General features: G+C 37.9%; 1 protein-coding gene across 1 annotated transcript in view; it reads right to left on the bottom strand.

Annotated features, from left to right (window-relative positions):
• PLCL2 (phospholipase C-like 2) overlaps positions 1-12,640 on the bottom strand; it is a 43,283-nt gene extending 30,643 nt beyond the window's left edge. Inside the window, exons 1-2 of the mRNA XM_008948122.1 lie at positions 10,158-12,640; positions 6,811-7,014 (exon numbers count right to left, since the gene is read on the bottom strand). Of these exons, the coding sequence (XP_008946370.1) occupies positions 6,811-7,014; positions 10,158-12,593 (2,640 nt within the window). The 5' untranslated portion in view covers positions 12,594-12,640. The remainder of the gene's footprint in view (positions 1-6,810; positions 7,015-10,157) is intronic.
• Positions 12,641-17,675: the final 5,035 nt, after the last annotated feature.

The following is a 17,675-nucleotide window of genomic DNA, read 5'->3' as shown; positions in this document are numbered from 1 at the left end:
CATCAGGTTAAGTTCAACATTTACTCTAGCTGTTAGAGAAGAGTGAAATGCTGGGGTCTGAACCCCGAGCCTCGAATTAAGGTTGACATATGTGTGATTCCCACAGCCCTTCATACAGAGGTGGTGAGTTTGCCTTATAGCTTCCCCCCAGGGTGCGGCCGGCCCTGCAGGGAGAGCCATAAGGGAGATGAGCCCCAGGGGTCCCGCAGTGAGTTGACAAAGGTCAGGTGTCTGCTTGGGGATAAAAGCTGGGACCACTTGCAGGGAGTCAGGAGTGTCTGTCTGTGGAGTGCACTCCACAGAGCTTCCTGGTTCAGGGCAGACCTCCTGACTCTCCCTGGAGCTGGGCCCTGGTCTGTTTAGACCTTTGTGAATGCAGGCTGATTGGGTGAGAGTTGCCATGTGGGCACCTTTTTCTCATGTATTTAACTGGCTGGTTTGGCTGTTTCCCATGCCAACTATGGGAAACCTCAGGTCACCGTTTATACCACCTGTTGTGGGCAGAGTCACATCTTTTGTGGGCTTGTTTGGGGTGGTGTCAATTATGTACCAGCTGATTGATCTGTTTGTACCCCCAGCGATCATTCATGCAATGTCCTTTTTGTGTACAATACAGTCTGTGTATTGGTTCATCTTTCTGCTGGCTGTATCATTTTTGTTGGGCCTGGTTGTTGGCAGAACAGAAGAGCTAGTGATTTTAAAAGGCTAAAAATTTGATAGTTACTTCATTTCAATATGAGCATTTGAAAAGTGACTTCGTCAAAAGCTTTTGGAAAATCCAACCACACTAATCTCCCATGTCTATATGCTTCTTCACTTCAAGGGACTCCAAGAGATTAACGAGCCCTTCACTTTATGAAAGCTGTATTGACTCTTCTCCAACACATTTTTCCATGTTTCCTCTAATTTTCTTCTTCACGATAGTTTCTACCTATTTTCACAGTACAGATGATCTGTCTGATCTGTAATTTCATGAGCTTCCCTGGAAACCTCTTAAAACACTGGTACCATACTAACTTCAATAGTTTAAGTGAGAGTATACTCACAACAATTAGCAGTTTGGATATATCAGTTCTTGAGATCTTCAAGAACCCTTGAATGAATACCACTACCACCTCTTTCTGGTAATTTCTCTTCTCAGTCATTTCACCCTTCCTTTGTAATATCTTCTATTGGAATTTCAATTAGAGATGAATTCTCCATGTACTTCATAAAGAAGCATTTAATGTGAAACCTTAATCTCCACAGGTAAGGGGATGAAAAAAACTAATTTAGTGTTGTGGCTTTATTTCCCTGGGGCTTTCTTTTTTACTTTGATAAGCTAGTGGTCACACATACTCTTTGACAGGCTTCCTGTTTCTGGTATTTTCAGAAAAGAAGTTACCATTATTTTTAAGACTCTGTGTGTCACTCCTGAAATTCTTCACTGATAGCTTTCTTATATTTTTTAATTAACCATGGCAAGGTTAAATATCAATCCCATCTTTCTCATTTGCACAGGACTTCAGCTTTTTGGAAGACATCATCTTCTTTTGAACAGCACCTCCTTTTTGTCCTCAACTGCTTCTTTGCTAAGTGTTACATATTTACATCAATCCTCCTGTGTGGTATCTTTAGAGTGTCTATGATGTCTGTTCTTTTGACTACTTCTCTTACATTTTTTGTTTTAACAAGGCTCCTTATTTTTATGTAGTTATGCTCTTAAGTATAAAAGCAGTGAGAAAGAGCTTTTCAATGTTCTGTGAAAAGCCTAAGTTCTTTGCTTTATAAGCCAGATGACAGCAGGAGTTATATTGTAATGTGGAACACCAATGGAGCTGGATTCCAGAAGACATGGGCTCAAGAATAACATTTTGAACCAGCCAGGAAACAGAACAGAGCTATCAGTATGCCAGTCACGTGTTCCTCAGAAAAGGCAGCAAATGGAAAAAGCTGGATTTTCTTCAGGTGCACAAAGCAGATAGTGGTCAGATGCTATTATATAATGTAAAAACACATGAGATCCAAAGATTGAGTTTGATTACAGGAGATTAGTGACCATCCTGAACTCATTATTCTCTGCCACAATCAGAAATTGAGTAGTTAGATCAAAAGAAAGTTACAAAAGAGTTAACGTAACCTATCCACTCATTCCATCTTAGGCAATAAAGTGGTAATTACCAGCACTGGATCTCAAATTTTTTGGTTACCCCTGAAGTCTGCAACCTCAAATGGTATTCTGTGGAACAAAGGCTTCTCAACTGAATAACTCTCACATGTCAGTAAGCAGAGATGAACAGAAAAGTCTTCATCTACTTGTTCTCTCAAGATACAATTCTATAACCACAGCAGAATGACTGAAAACCCTCTTTCTGTAGTTGCAAAGTAACCATAATCAAGGATCTACCTCAACAATGATGTAACCAATTCAGATTTTATGATCTAAGCACAACTCAAAATAGATCTGTTAATCATTATTTTTTAGGCCCTATAAAAGAGGCAATGGATATATTCCTTGCTTGCTTCAGAATTATGAACTTCAATCCAACACTCTCAATACAGGTGTCCCACTCAGTACATCTCTAAGACTATCAAGGTGTGTTTTAAAGCTAAAGAATCTTTATTTGATTTATTGGATTTGAGCAGTATGTGAAGTATGATAGGACTATTAACATTTTACCAAAACCTTGACAATCAGTGTTTTTTAGATAATCTTTTAATAAGCCCTGCTAGTATCAGTCCAGTCTGTAACTCTTCATGATACAGAGTTAAACTATGTATTTTCCAATGGGATGTGCATGCTCAAGTGCAGAACATAGGCTATCATATTTATTTTATGGCATCAGTCAAATCTGCAACTCCATAACATGAAGTTAACTTCCACGAGATTGCATATGCAATCCGCTGTATTGAGGTGGTAGTTGAAATGAGCCAACAATAAAGTAATCCAATTTAAACTTACTATAGAGCTACTCATGATCAATTACATGGTGTTTTCCAGCTTAACAGCTTTGCTGTATTTTAGAATCTCTCATTTTCACCATCTCACAATCCTACCACCAAAAAACACAGTCCTGCTCTCAAGTCCATCCGTGGGGTGTGTATACAAAATCTATTAATCTTATTTGATACCATTTGAATCAAATACAGTCCTCCTATACCGTAGTCTGCAGACATGTTAAATTACAACATAACCTCACCATTGGAAAAAAAAAAACTAAACCCACCATCAGAAACAGTGAAAAAATAGATCTAGCAGCGTTACCTAATTAGGATTTAATAACATTTAATGCCAATTATTGTAGCCACATTATATTCTTTCACACAGGTACAGCTCTCTCCCTTTTCTGTATTAGCTTTCCTCTTAGAAATAAATGCCTGCTTGCAAAGTTCAGAAAAAGAATTATCTTCATCAGACAGGATACTTCATACTCTACTTAGGGCAGCCAGTCAAGTTCTCAATATTATCTGGTTTTATCTGTATGGTCCTCTAGTATGTCTTTGCAGTGCTATTATACTCATCACTGAATAATGTTGCAGACTTGGGATGATTCTTTTTTTTCTTCTTGCCATAACTTAACTTTTTAAGTTTTATTTACTGTTTATCTTAGAGGTTATAAGACATTAAAAAAACATGCAATGGTGTGGAAGAGGCACTTGCCTTAACTCCAAGCTTCAGTCTGCAGCACTGATCAGTGATGAGTGTGATGACACCAACAGAGTGCATGCTGAAGTATCACATAAAGGAAGCTGAAGTTCATGAACAGGAGGGAAAAATAAAACATTATTAAACAGTGAAAAGATGTTAAGGTGAAAAATACTCAGGAGTATGAAGAAGCTAGAGAAAAATACACAAGTTAAACTTCTGTTTTTCTCAAGAATTCCTAGCTATATTTGGTTTTCATTATTCTGAAGAGACACCCCAACTCCTACAACATGGATAAAAGCAAAAGATTCTTTTATTTCCTGGGTAAAATTCTGCTTCCAATAATGCTGGTGACAAACTACTCATTAAATTAAAAATTACAATATTCTACCTGTTAATAATACTAGCCATTATCACTTACAGCTCCTCTATAAATGTAACAGTGAATGCTGACAATTTAAGAAAGCATTATCTGCTATTTGTTTACATGTAAAAATTCCAAGTACCTAGTGATATGCTAATGAACTTATTGTTTCTTTAAAAAATGTGTGTACCTGTGTTAAGCTGAAGATATTCTCACCTTCCCAGGTGCCCCTGCAGTACTGCACTCTTTTGTAATTATTCCAATGTGGACTGACCATCCCACCGTAAGGGTCTTATATCATTTCTCAGCCCTTAAAGCACTCCCAACATAAAAACTAATTTTTTAATAATTAAAAATCTCGGCTGAATATTGCTTTATATGTTTATTATCATTTTATAAAAAAAAGAGAGTATTTCTGACAAATAAGTATCCCATCATTAGCCAAAAATATCATGATCCGGAAACAGCAGTACTTTGAGAATATAATTGCATGTGCCACATTAAGAATGCACACAAAGTAATAACAGCCTATGCATTTACAGTACTAACAAAGGTTTATTCAATAAATATTTAACATAATCTCTGTTATCAACAGGATTTCATGCTTACAGTACTTGACTCACTGGAATACTATAGTTATACAATTCTGAGGCCTAAGCCAACAAAATAAGACAAGTAGTAGTACTTCAACAGTACATCTGCTCTTTCTTAATTCTGCATAAGGCTTCTCATTATAAAGCTGAATTTTACACCCACTTGTTAATTAATCAGGTCAAAAACATCCTCAAGCCAAAACCAAGCACTGTGTCATGTTGAGGGCTGACTGTATTAATTTACAACAAAAACACACAAAAAGAGCACTATGATAGTATCAGAGACTAAACATCTGTCACTATAGCAAACATCAATTTATGAGCTAAATAACTTCACATCTCTGCTCCTCTCCTTGAGGAAAGGATGATATGGAAGTCTCCCACTGTTTCACACAGTGCTGTTGGCAGCAAGAGATACCAGTATGGCTCCCAAGGCTGACGTGCATTTTCCAGCATACCCTACAGATTTTAACTGCTTAAACCCTTTTATAAAACTGGACAGAGTACTGGCAAGACCAAAGGTTCACAAATTGAGACACACCTCATTATTTTGACAAAAATAATCTTAATTTAACTTATCTTCATTATCATTTAGAGATAAAAGCACTGTCATACTCTTTGTCTTTCTTTGAAATTGAGTCTTTATCCTTTAGGGAAGAGGAGATGGAAAAATTCCTTGGAACAGGCCACTGAATATTCTATTGTTCTTACATATGAAAGTAAAGTATAGATTTCTAAAGTACATAAATGTTCCAATCATGTGTAGACTACAGGATGCAGGAGGAAAAAAAAACATATGTGAGTGACGAAGAGCAAACCAAACTTGGGCTGTAAAGACTTCTGGAGTCATGAGTCACCTCTAAGTGACATTAAAATAAAACACTCAGTTCAGACTTACAAAAAGATTTTAAGTATCCGGAATAGCTTAATAACTAACCAGCACTATCACCACACCAGAACAAACAGCAGGTAAAGACATCTCCATCAACAAGACAGAACTTCATTATGTACATTTTACAGGTGTCATCCCAACAATCAAGCTTGTTTGCATCCTGATGACAGTGACATTCTACAAGCTACCCCTAAGAGGATATACCACTATCTATCTTCTTGTGCTACTATTCCAATCAAATTCTGTTGCATTTAAATCATCACTGAACTACAAAAACTGTACCTAAATTGCTAAATACCAGTAAGTGCTTTTTAGACTTTGGTGCAGCATTTTTCTAAAGCTATTTTTCCTTTAGAAAGCAGTTTAAAAGATACATATGAAACTGGGCTACTGTTGTTTTGTCCTTCATTTTCTTTCCTTAAATAGCAAGTACTGTTTTGAAACAATGAGGTGAGGTTTCTCTTTTAGCCCACAGAATTAATGCAAAATTATCCTGGAAACGTTTACTTATTGTCAGATGATACATCAGATTAAGAAATCACTACACAAAGAAATAAAGGCTCAATTAATCTGTGGCAGATTACTTCAGTAGGAGGAAGACATTTCAAATCACACTCGTGTGGATCTTTCTTCCATACTTTAAATTAATGCAAGGCAGATGTAAAACAGTATTTCTCAGTGTATTAGTTCTTCCTTCTTGTAAAATGTTTAATTTCCAGTCTCTAAAGACACAATTTACATATTTATGGAAGTATAGGGGTTGAAGTTAATATTACAGCTGCTTACAGATGTAAAAAAAGCCTAATAAAATGAGACCTGTAAGAAGGATACAGCAAAAGAAAATGGAAAGGCATGTGTAGAATTTATCACTTCAAGGTGCTTCTAAAACTACAATTCCTAAAACCAGTTCCTGATTTTTTTTATTCTGTTGAATCAAAGCCAAAAGAAATCCAGGTCCTTAAAATGGAGAATGTAAAGTAGCAAATTAATGTAAGAGGTTTATAAATAGGCAAAAAGTTCCAAGTTACTGCAAAATAGGTAAATTAATACATCCTCTTCGTGTTACAAACTCTTCATTATAACCACTTTGCCTTCTGAAGTGTACAAACACTTAGGTATTTGCATGCAGTACATTAATCTCTGTTTTACTCAGTATGAAAACACTATCAGTTGCTGTACGTTCACAGAACAACTTCCAAGCACATGAAACGAAGGATGAAATAGGAAGTCACAGGTTAAACTGATCTTTCAAAACAGACACAGTATATTATAAAAATATATTATACACCAAAAGTCTCTCAAATAGCATAAAAAATAACCACAAAGGGCTACTCACCATGTCATATGCTGTTACAATCTTTTTCAAGACCTCTGGAACAATCCCTTGGAGCTCCATAGTCGGATACTGATCGTTGAGATTCAGTACCACCAAGGGTGTATTATCAGGCCCAACCAGGCGCATAGACACTGCCAAAATGCACTGCATAAGATTTGCTACAGGAGAGAGGCCACATAATTCTTTGAATGAGACTACTGCATTCTGCAAAAAGGAAAGAAAGAGTTTCCTTTACAGTTAAATATGAATTTTAATGTCTCATTCTCTCAGGATAGAATACTTCACTATTATAGTTGAGCTACTACATGGAATTAACTCAGCTTTTCCCTGACAAACTGGCAGTTTTCCAAAGCAACCAATATTACACATACATTTAATAAAAAATGTTAAAATTTCAAATAATTCAATACTTCCCACAAGAAAAAAAAAAATCTGTTTAGAACAAGTATGTCTGGTCTCTATTACTACTAAAATTAACCATGCAAATAAATTAATTCTAAAACGTACTGGCTATACACTTTGAAAAATTGTACAAGACATTTCAAAGTAATTTTTAAAATGCCACCAAGAGAAACAAAATATTAGGTGCTGAACGTCCTAGCTAAGCAAAGTGAAGCAGAAGGAAGAATTCAGCACATTTGTAACTTTAAACATACCTGAACTACAGTCCAGACGTGCTGTGGATCTGCTGGCTCCCATTTGGTGTGATTCACCAACCCAGAACTCCACTACCGATGTCATTCCTACCAGAGAATCACACTTAAGTGAATTTTTAAGGTACTTTAATATAAATACCAATTTTGTACATTTCCCTAAAATTTATTATATTTTATATCCAATATGGCAGAATATAAAATCATATACTTAAACTTGAAGAAAATTTCCAGTATTACAAATACAATGTGACTCCAAGTAGCCACTGAAATTCCATGATGGGAATATTCTCAGCACTGTAATGAATTTAGGATTTTTGTACCAAGTGGGAGCTGGTGATCTATGGCAGGTCTGGAGTTTATGTTCCTGTAGCAAACAAAACCAAAAACATGGTATATTTAAGTTACAAATGTGCTTAGTGCTCCTGTCTTTCAATTTTTACCCAATCAGGGTATCTGACACAGGTTTTAATTTTACTCAAAACCACTTTCCATCTTGCTGGCATGATAAAACTCATTTGTGGACAAATTTCTTAGAGACATAATGCCAATCTTAATACAAAAAGGAATCAAGCCTGAGATATTCTGCTGTCCCTTTATGAGACAAAATTCTCAAAGCAGACTTCAAATTATGTATGTATAGCATATTCATGCAAAATTATGTGAAACCGAGTTACATCTACTACAGTCACAGCATACTTTAAGTCTGCGTAAACCTTTAGTAGCATCTAGTAAATGTCCAGGTAACAGAAACTACCTGTATTAACTGGACTATACCTTAATGACACAATGACATAGTTGAAAAGACAGACATTGGGAAGTCCATTCAAACAGATTTTGTTTGAGATAAACACCAAGTGTAAGCCATTATGAACAACAATTTTACAGAGAGGTTAACAAGCACCCAGGGAACAAATAGATTGACTAATGGCAGGCACAACAGAACTACAGCTATAATTCTTGTCTTTGGACTTTGAACCTTATATCCAGAGACTATCCCTCCTACTGTCGAACAACTTAAACATGCAACGTCAGTGACTAATATGTAACAAGAAGTTATGAGGTCAGCTTTCGTTATGTTAATGTAGCACCTAACAGGAACAAAAAGAGGCTGGCTATTTGTACATCGATTTAGAGAAACCTGCACGCTTGCTTTTTTTTCTCTTCTTCCAGCTTATCTTAAAAAAAAAAAAAAAAAAAAGCCAAAAAAAAACCCAACCCAAACAACTTTGCTCTTTATGATTTGGCTCGTGGGGACATTATTACTATATCATAATAATTTGCAACACAAAATTCCAGTAATAGAGAAATTAAACAAAACTCACATTCCCTGACATAAGTTGATATTTCTTTTGAGTGGTTTATTTACTTTTGTTAGCTGCAAAACTTTAGTTACACAGTTTAAACTGTGCATATTGTAGCATGTCAGTAAAGCTATGCAAAACCAATACTCCTTCATCCACCTAAAATATTTCTTGATTGAGACATGATAATGATGAATTTAGCCAATAGCACAACTTTCAAACTGACAGAATAAAATACATAAAATACTTTTCAGTATCTCATGTTCAAAGTAATCACACTTTAGAGCCTGTTTTCAATTATATCAGTTCTGGAAAATACAGCAACATGCACAATAAAGATTTTAAAGTAGCTACAAAAATGTTATGTTTTCACTGTCTCCTCATATCTTGGGTTCAGTACTTCCTTGTAAGATATCTTGAAATAGAGTAACCTTTATATGACAGAATTCTAGCCTTCGATAGTTTAACTACAGGTAAAGTTAATCAGTTTCCCCATAACCTGACATAAGAAGATTTAATAGGTCACTTCATTTGAAATTACTATACTTAGTTTTATTGATCACAGCTGGCATTCCACCAGAAGTTTATAGATCGTTAAAAGCTTTATGAAATAAAACATAACTTTATAACTCACTATAACTTATATGTAAAAGGGTTTATTTACCTGGAATCTTTATTGGAATCTCCAAACAACGTATTGTTGAAGTGGGATCTCTTGGTTTCTATAAAAACAAGCACCTCAGCCTGAACTTTTTCCTGACATTCAATGTGTTTACCCTACGTGACCTTTAAGGTAAGGCAATTCCTTCTAAAGGATGCCTTCTAATACCTCAGCGGTACTTCCAGGTATTTCTAACATATTGTTGCTAGGAAGAATCATGGAAAGCAGATGGTCTTTCTGAAAGCGCTGCCTTCTATTTGGAATGAGGAAAAAACAAAAACTAAGTGAAGCTATAATGAACATACTCTCACATGCACGAAGTTTTCTAATAAGCAGTAAAGTTTCCTTCTTCTGTTAGCTGTATCTTCCTCCTGCATTTCAACTTAATTGCCTAAAACTAAAATACTGCGATACTTTCCTCTATTGTATATCTAACAGTCCTTCAAGGACACAGTCAACAGGCTTGAGTTCTAACACTGGAGTCATATTTCCAGTTCACGTTCAACAAAATGCAGATATGTACCCAAAGCTACCTCGGTAGACAGTATCACCTAAAACATGGGTGATGTTATAATATCTCTGACATAATCTGTTTTTAAAGCTGTTCAGCATTAGACTTAAATGACATAACTTATAAAATGCAGCAAGACTGTCAAAAACATATATTCCATATGCATCGTTATAAAAAAATACACATAAGAGCTGACAAATTCATTGTAAAAACTGTACCTGCATATTTTCTCTCAAATCCGTGGCATCCCGAATAGGTTGGAGAGCATTCTTGAACACTTCGTCTATTGTTTTAATCCATAATGTCCTCACAGAAGCATATTCCCTTGACTTCTTGCCCTTCCTCACAGAGAGGCCCCGCTTATGAGGTTTCCCACCACCCCTTCGATTAGTAATGGCCACATGCACAAACAAGGAAGCGTGTGCTAAAATTTCACCAGTTAAAGACTGCAGAGGAACGTGACGATAACCAGTCTGTAGACACTCAAAGGGAATAGTATATTGCCCAATAAACTCATCCCCAATGTAATCATCATCCAGTACTACAAAACGCACCATAGCTAGTTCTGGTAAATTTATTTGAAATTCAAAGCTTTCATCAAAGATTGGGTTATCCCCATTCTGATGCATAGTTTTTGTCCTTTGCTCTGCACAGTCAGCAGGGATTCCGTGTATTTCAACATAGACGTACGGATCCACAACGTCACCTTTGGCACCTGATCCTTTGGGTTTAGGGAAGTTTTGCCCGCTAATGATTTTGATGTGCAGCAGCTGCGGTGAAACTCCGGGCACGGTGTCCTTGGTATTGGCGCTGAAGAAGGACACTTCCTCTCTCATGATAGCAGGACGAAGGACATAGCCACAGTTTCCATTTTGTCGAAACCAACCGATATTAAGATCCATCATTAAGCCAGGCGTCTGAAAGTTCATCGCTACTATCTGACAGCCACACTTCCAAAAGTCCTGGGGATTCATATTACTGGAGTCGATCCTCATAGGGCTGGGGAAAACTCTCGCAAGGAACCGCTTGTTGTAGTTCACAAAGTCTCCTGGGTTCTCATTGGCGTATTTGCTAGCGAGCACTTCATTAAACGAGCACACCTCCCAGTACTTCTGGAGCTGAAATGAAACTTGAAACTCTTTGAACTGAACTGATTTACATATGCTTACCAACTCAGAGAGTTCTTTGCAGAGCTGGAATCGTTTCCCCGTCATTGAGTTTTGCTGTTCTACCCCCTCCTTTCCCACTCTCTGTGACATTTCTGCTCCTTCATCTTCATCTGTAACATCTCCCTCTAGTCCAGAACAATTAGAGGAAAGCTTCTTTGCTTTAATTAGTATTTTCCCTTTAAGCGATTCTGGTGATGGAAGATAAGAGTCTTCAATGTTCGGAGACTGTGTATGTAGTTTGTCCCCCAAAATTTTCTTCATGTGTTGGACCATCACTTTCTGCTGCTTAATAGAGCAATGATTTTCTAAACACAAAATAAGAGGGTATTCTGAAGCAAAAAACGCATACTTGTTAATGATGTCAATTACACTTCGGAAGACGATCTGCGACGTCATCGTGTGCCCCGTGTAAATCACGGGCTCATTGTCCGGACCATCCCAGACGTCCAGTTCAACGCTTCGACAACCCATTTTAAGAGCACGAATGTAACCTGTGATGTCAGAAGGCCCTCGGAACTGGTCCTCTATCAAGTATGTGTTATGAGATGAATTTATAAAATAATGAGATAAAGGTTGTTTCATATCTTGACAAACTTTTTTATGTTCCGGATCAAATATGTGGCAGTCTGGTGAAGTAAGGTAATTCGTAAACCCATCTATAGAAAGACAACCCTTTTCCTGGCCCTCTTTGGCTGGCTCATATTTCTGGATAATTTCAAGGCTTATTTCATCCGTGACATGTGCCATACCCTGCTCTGCTTCTAAAAACATCATGAGGTCCTTGCTATCTAGGAATTCTTTATTGCTTGAAAACTGAACCAAGAGGAAGTAGATTTCAGGTCTGGTACAAAGCTCATGAAAAACTTCAATAAACTCTTCTTTTGTTACTTCAGTACCAGTTTTTTCCTTGGATCTATGTAGCTCCTTGAATTTTAGTTCAATTTTATTAGTTTTTAAACCGGGATTTAAGTCTTTTATAAACTGTACAGCATTACATAGGGGTATATGTCCCAAATTATCTACATCTGATTCACTGAACATTTGTGAAAGCCATGAAGTCCGCATATTGTCTTGAGTACTTTCTATCATATCTAGAGTATGTTTTCCATAAGAAATCAGGTATCTTAAGCCAGTAACCCAAATATTTGCAATGTCTGCTGAGTTAGCAACAAGATCTAGTGACTCATAGTTTTCTCCGTATATAATTGAAAACGCACAGTCTTCTGATATCTGGTCATATATTCCATTGCTGCGAAAAATGTCGGTATTTTTTCCTGTTCTTACTTCTTTGATTGACTTAATATCAATCTTAGCTTTTTCAGAATCCTTTTTTGAAGGTTCCCAGCGTAGAGACTGCATGTCTGCATCTAAAAGGAAGTATCGGTGATACACCCTAGAGTTGGATCGGATCTTTCTGAGCTCGGAGCCTTCCACCATCGCGTTTATACAGTCACTTGCGCTGCTGATCTTCTTCTCAGTTGGCATGCTGCTAAACGACACGGTCTTCTTCCGTTCCCGCTTTTGTTTCGTACCATCCTGGTGAACAAGGGAGAGGAAAAATGAAAACATGTATCAGCATGATTTTGCTCAACACCGAAATGCATTTCACCTTCACGCTGAAAGTTCGTGAAGTAGTTCAAAAAGGTCTGGCATCTGCGTGATGAACGGCAAGATGGAAATTCTTACCGGAATCACCACAAATGAAAACACTAATAAAGCTTAATATTTGTTCTTGCCTGGGCAAGTAATCTTCCAGGGTCTTTTTTAAAAAATATTTTGTAAAAACACGAGATTAAACAAAGGAAGTTTTGAATGCTGATGAAATAATAATGTTGTACAAATACATTTTATTTCATTAGTAATAACCTGCTTACAGAGACAATGGGTTCCTCAGCCAAGGCAGCAGAAGTAATCCTTCCTCTGCGTCCTGACACAGTCCCTACAGGCACTTGCTGAACCTTGTCAGTACAGAATATAATGCTTTGATACCATGCCAACAGGGTCCTCATGAACACCAGAAGAAATCAATACCCAATTAACCACATTAAATCCATAGGATATGGCCCAAATCTATGCATACATGATGTTAACAGCACTTACTACACATATGTCCCTTCTCTGCTGCATCCATCCACGTCCTTCCCACCGACTGTCCAGAGCACTGACACATACATGCCACCCCTACACTAGGAAAACATCCACAAAAGTCTTCAGAAGCTACACTGAAACACAAGCGACTGGACTGGAGCAGACAAAATTCACTGCAAGTTCTGAGTGTCAGGCAATACAGCAGTGACTCAGAAGAGAACTGTCTGAGAGGATTAAAGTTTAACTAGTTCCAAAGAGCCAGGTATCATTAAAAAGAACTTGGATGGAAAATGCAAGACCTGGTCAGAAAAGGAAGCCAAAGTGATTCACCTTTGCCCTTAAAACAATGAAGTAATACAGAGGTACTAGTCTACTATAGAAAGCTTGGGTAGAAAACTGCATATATAAGCAATTTTAAAAAAAAAAAAAAAGGAAAGAAAAATATGTCATTTAGCTACCTCCTTTTGCTGTTTGTATTAATTCAAACGAGTGCAAATAAATTAGTAAAAAATTACAATAAATTTCCTAAGAGCTGAATTTAATAAACCCATGTGCTTTCATTATCTGCATTTTTTGAGTTTGAAAAAAAGCTGGTTTGTTTTTCTAAGAACATCACGTGTCTTGATAGCTAACTTTTAGTCCAAAATAATACTACCATGAAATAATCTTATATCAGATACCCGTTTTAGAGGTGTTCTTCTTATATTCCAGCACATCTCAAAAAAACTACTTTTCAAGCTGTATACAAAAGGAATGTTGATTTTCCCTCTAATAGGTTGCCCTTTGAAGTACGCTCAAGTGCAAATCAGCATTGCTTGTATGGCAGAAAGGAAAGGGAAAGAAAACTTTTAACGACTGCTATGCTGAACAGATGTTCAAATAAAAAACAGCCATTACAGAATGCATTTCCAATGCAGGGCAAATGTGCTGTATGTTTAATATCATTAAATTAAAAATCAAAAATTCCATTCTGTAATTTCATTTATAAGCATCTGAAAAGCCTTTCATCGAAAACAATTATTAGTAAAGCAAGCAGACTTAATATTTGCTGTTCCACATTTGAGAAAATTAATCAACTGTACACTTCTTGCACCTTTAATGATAGCAGAATTTGCTTTACACAAGTTCTCAAGAGACCCATAAAAGTGAATAACCCTACAGAGGACTGTTTTATTTCCAACTCCAGATCAAACACCTGCAACAGACACCTCACAGGGTTGGCTTTTGGAATCTCACTACACGTAGTTTGGGCATAAGGACTGCTTTCAAACAAAAGCATATTTCCTCACTTTAAAAAAATATTAAATAACCAATGTGATTTTTGTTTACCAAGATTTTTGTTCTATATTACACCTAGCTTCTTGTTTAGCTACCTATCTATATCTCCTAACCTGAAAAAGTGGCAAGGGACAGCCCCACAGAAATGAGCAATGATGTTCTTGTCCAGTATTTTAGGGCTTGGAATGACGCATACTGAAATTCTGTAATGCTCCAGATTTCTCAGTCACAGATCCAGGAGGGGAACGTAATTCTTCAGTGAGAGACAGCTGACAGACATCCTCCTGACACCAGGACAGTCAAGGCCTGGGAAGTATTACTCTGCCTGGCCAGGATCAGTATTTGCCAAACGGAAGGAAGGTCTATGCCCTTCTCTGTACTCAGGATTGCGTCTGATCCAAGACACTGAATAGCAAGGGAGGAAAACAAATCTGCCATTTTTTGGTGCTATCTGAGGTAAATAGGTCCATCTCAAGATAACTCCCTTCCCAACTCTAGATACCTGAAGACTGAATCGGAGTTTACACATGCAGAGCGGAGGAATAACACAATCTGCCACCTGCAAGATGATTTTGCTTGCCTGCCAGATGAATTTGAAGCCAGTTCAACAGTATTCTGCATTTCTGCAGGGTAAAGCAATCACTCCACTTGGCTTAGTTATATAAAGCCTGCTGGCAGTAGATACAATTGTCTGAATGTGACAACCATGAAGACAAAATTGTAAAATGCTCCTGTGAGTTTCTCACAGCTCTGAGCTCCAGAACACCCTTCATCCAGAAATCTATGACCTTGAGCTACTAGACTGCCTGGGCAAATCCCCATCCTAACAGAGACACGACAGTCACAGTCAATCTGCATACACAGAAGATTTTAAAGAAGAGTTTCCCAAAGACCCCAAAGACCCTGGCCAGAATTATCCACTTGTCTGAATTATTCACCTGTCTAAAAAGCAACAGAAAAGAACCTGTCATTCATAGACTGGAGAATGTAATCGCATAGAGTGTGCGCAAGTTGTATGAAGCAGGTTTGTGAGCCTCAGAGACAGTCTGGCAAGGAGGAGGAGGCAGACAGATTCTGCTATATGATGTGGAGGATGTCACTCTGAAAGTGGGGCAGCATTAACGAACAGGGTCAGGTCTTTCATGGCCTGAAGTCCGTCTTGAATCAGTAATGACTGGCGTATTAGAAAACTGTATGTATCTGAACAAACACAGGAGAGACCTATCGGCATTCATGAGACTTAAGAGCGGCATTCATGAGACTTAAGAGTGTTCCTGAGGCTGTCCAAGATGCTCAATGTGAGACTGGCTCTACAGCACAGATGCGTAATTCAGTCCACCGCAGAAGCAACAATTTTTTGTGTTGAAACAACTTTTAGAGTCGTTCTAGGATATCTCAAACAATGAAGACTATGTCAATCTGCAGATTACAACACCATAACCCAGGACTTCCCTTAAAGTCTGCCTGTTCTGAAGAAGACTTTACCATTGAAACCAGAATGCCTACCTCATCAATACATTCCCTAAAACCACGTGTGTCACATGCAAGGTCGCCTGCAAGAAATTCTGTGAAACAGACCAGACCACAGATAACGCTGTTGTGCACCTTTGCTAATATCTGTTAAAAGTGACAAGGGTTTAGTTTACCCGGGAGCAAAGTAGTTTAAAACCCAGAAATAGTCTCAGCTGCCATCTATGGCACTTAAGAGAGACAGACAGATGGAGAAAACAGCTTAAAAGAGCAAACAGGGAACACTATCTCCATGATAACTTTTTTTTTTCATTACTTTCAAGGTACAGACAAAGAAATGGTTGTACAACTAAGACAGTACTATCTATGAAACAGAATTCTGAAAATAACAAAGAATCTTGAATCAGACACTGGGAGATAAGCTGATAACATAATAAATTAAAAGCACTCAGGAATTAAGTTTTTAATATATGCAACTTTATGATAAAATTACTTACAAAGCAGTTCTAATAACCACATGTACTGATAGGGACAGTGGTGTAGTTGAGAGATTCGGTAATGTAACAGATCAGGATGACAGAGGAAACAATGAATACTGCAAGGTTTGTAAACATCTACTACGGGAAACGATGCAAAGAGTGAACTTTATGACATGTAAATGTCCAAATAAACCATGCCTCAGAAGATACCATGAGGAAAGCGGTATTTCAAAACACATTCAATCCTGGAGCTACCAAGAAGTTTAGGTACTGCTCAATACAGTTGAATCCTTGGGAAGGAACCTGTAGCCCAACACCAGGGCTTCCCATCCACCCCACCCCAAGGTAGGAAGTGAGGGGCTGCAGCTGGAGGTTGGTCCTTCCATCTGTCAATACAGAATGGTCCTTAGACTCAGCAATGCAAACTTCAGAGACTGGTGTCTGCAATCCCACCTCTGTCCATGACTAAAGCAGCCACATGCAGCTTTGATGAGGCGGTCATTGTAACTGGAATAAGTCCCCTATCTGCATTTAGACCTGGTACCAAGGCACTCATTTCGGGACAGAGGACTACACAGAAAAGACAACAGCAACAAGAGGAAGTGGCAGAATGACACATTTTTAGAGCACTTGTCTGGAAAGTGAAAGTTCCTGATGTCATTACTCCATAAACATTTCACTTGGTGACCCTGAATGCAAAATGTACAGTTTATGCAGCAGGGATCAGGACACTGAATTTTGCCCTCTCAGAGGAATACCCACCTCCCCAGGTTACAAATCCTGCTGCTTCTTGTTTATGCTCCAACTATGCAATGTTTTTGTTCATGGTTACGTACCAGAGGGTCAGCAGCAGCATGGAAGGCAGCTCCATCCTAGTGTTATGAGCACAAGGCTAGCACACAAGGAGCTGCACATTTGAAGACCCTCAGGCAGAAGGACTAGAAGCTTAACCACTCAGTCAGTAGGTGAGTGCTCTGTCAACCAAGCAACTACCTAAAAAGCTGAGCACAAGACAGATCCCCTTAACACTAGGACCTCACTGCAGGTTCTTGGTTGTAAATGGCTGAGCATGTGAAGAAACCCACACATCTTGTGGCAATGATGGCACACAGTCTACAGAATCCACAGGCCTGAGAACTCCTACTTGGTTAATCCCAAACAGGCTTACAAACAAGGTTGATGCTCAGCCTAGCAAAGATGGCAATATCTGTACATATTTGTCATAACAAGACTGCAATCATGTACAGTATCT

Source organism: Merops nubicus, unplaced genomic scaffold (assembly GCF_000691845.1).
Source record: "Merops nubicus isolate BGI_N331 unplaced genomic scaffold, ASM69184v1 scaffold11639, whole genome shotgun sequence".
Taxonomy (NCBI): Eukaryota; Metazoa; Chordata; class Aves; order Coraciiformes; family Meropidae; genus Merops; species Merops nubicus.
Note: the sequence above shows the minus strand (reverse complement) of the source record. Positions and strands in the feature narration are given on the sequence as shown.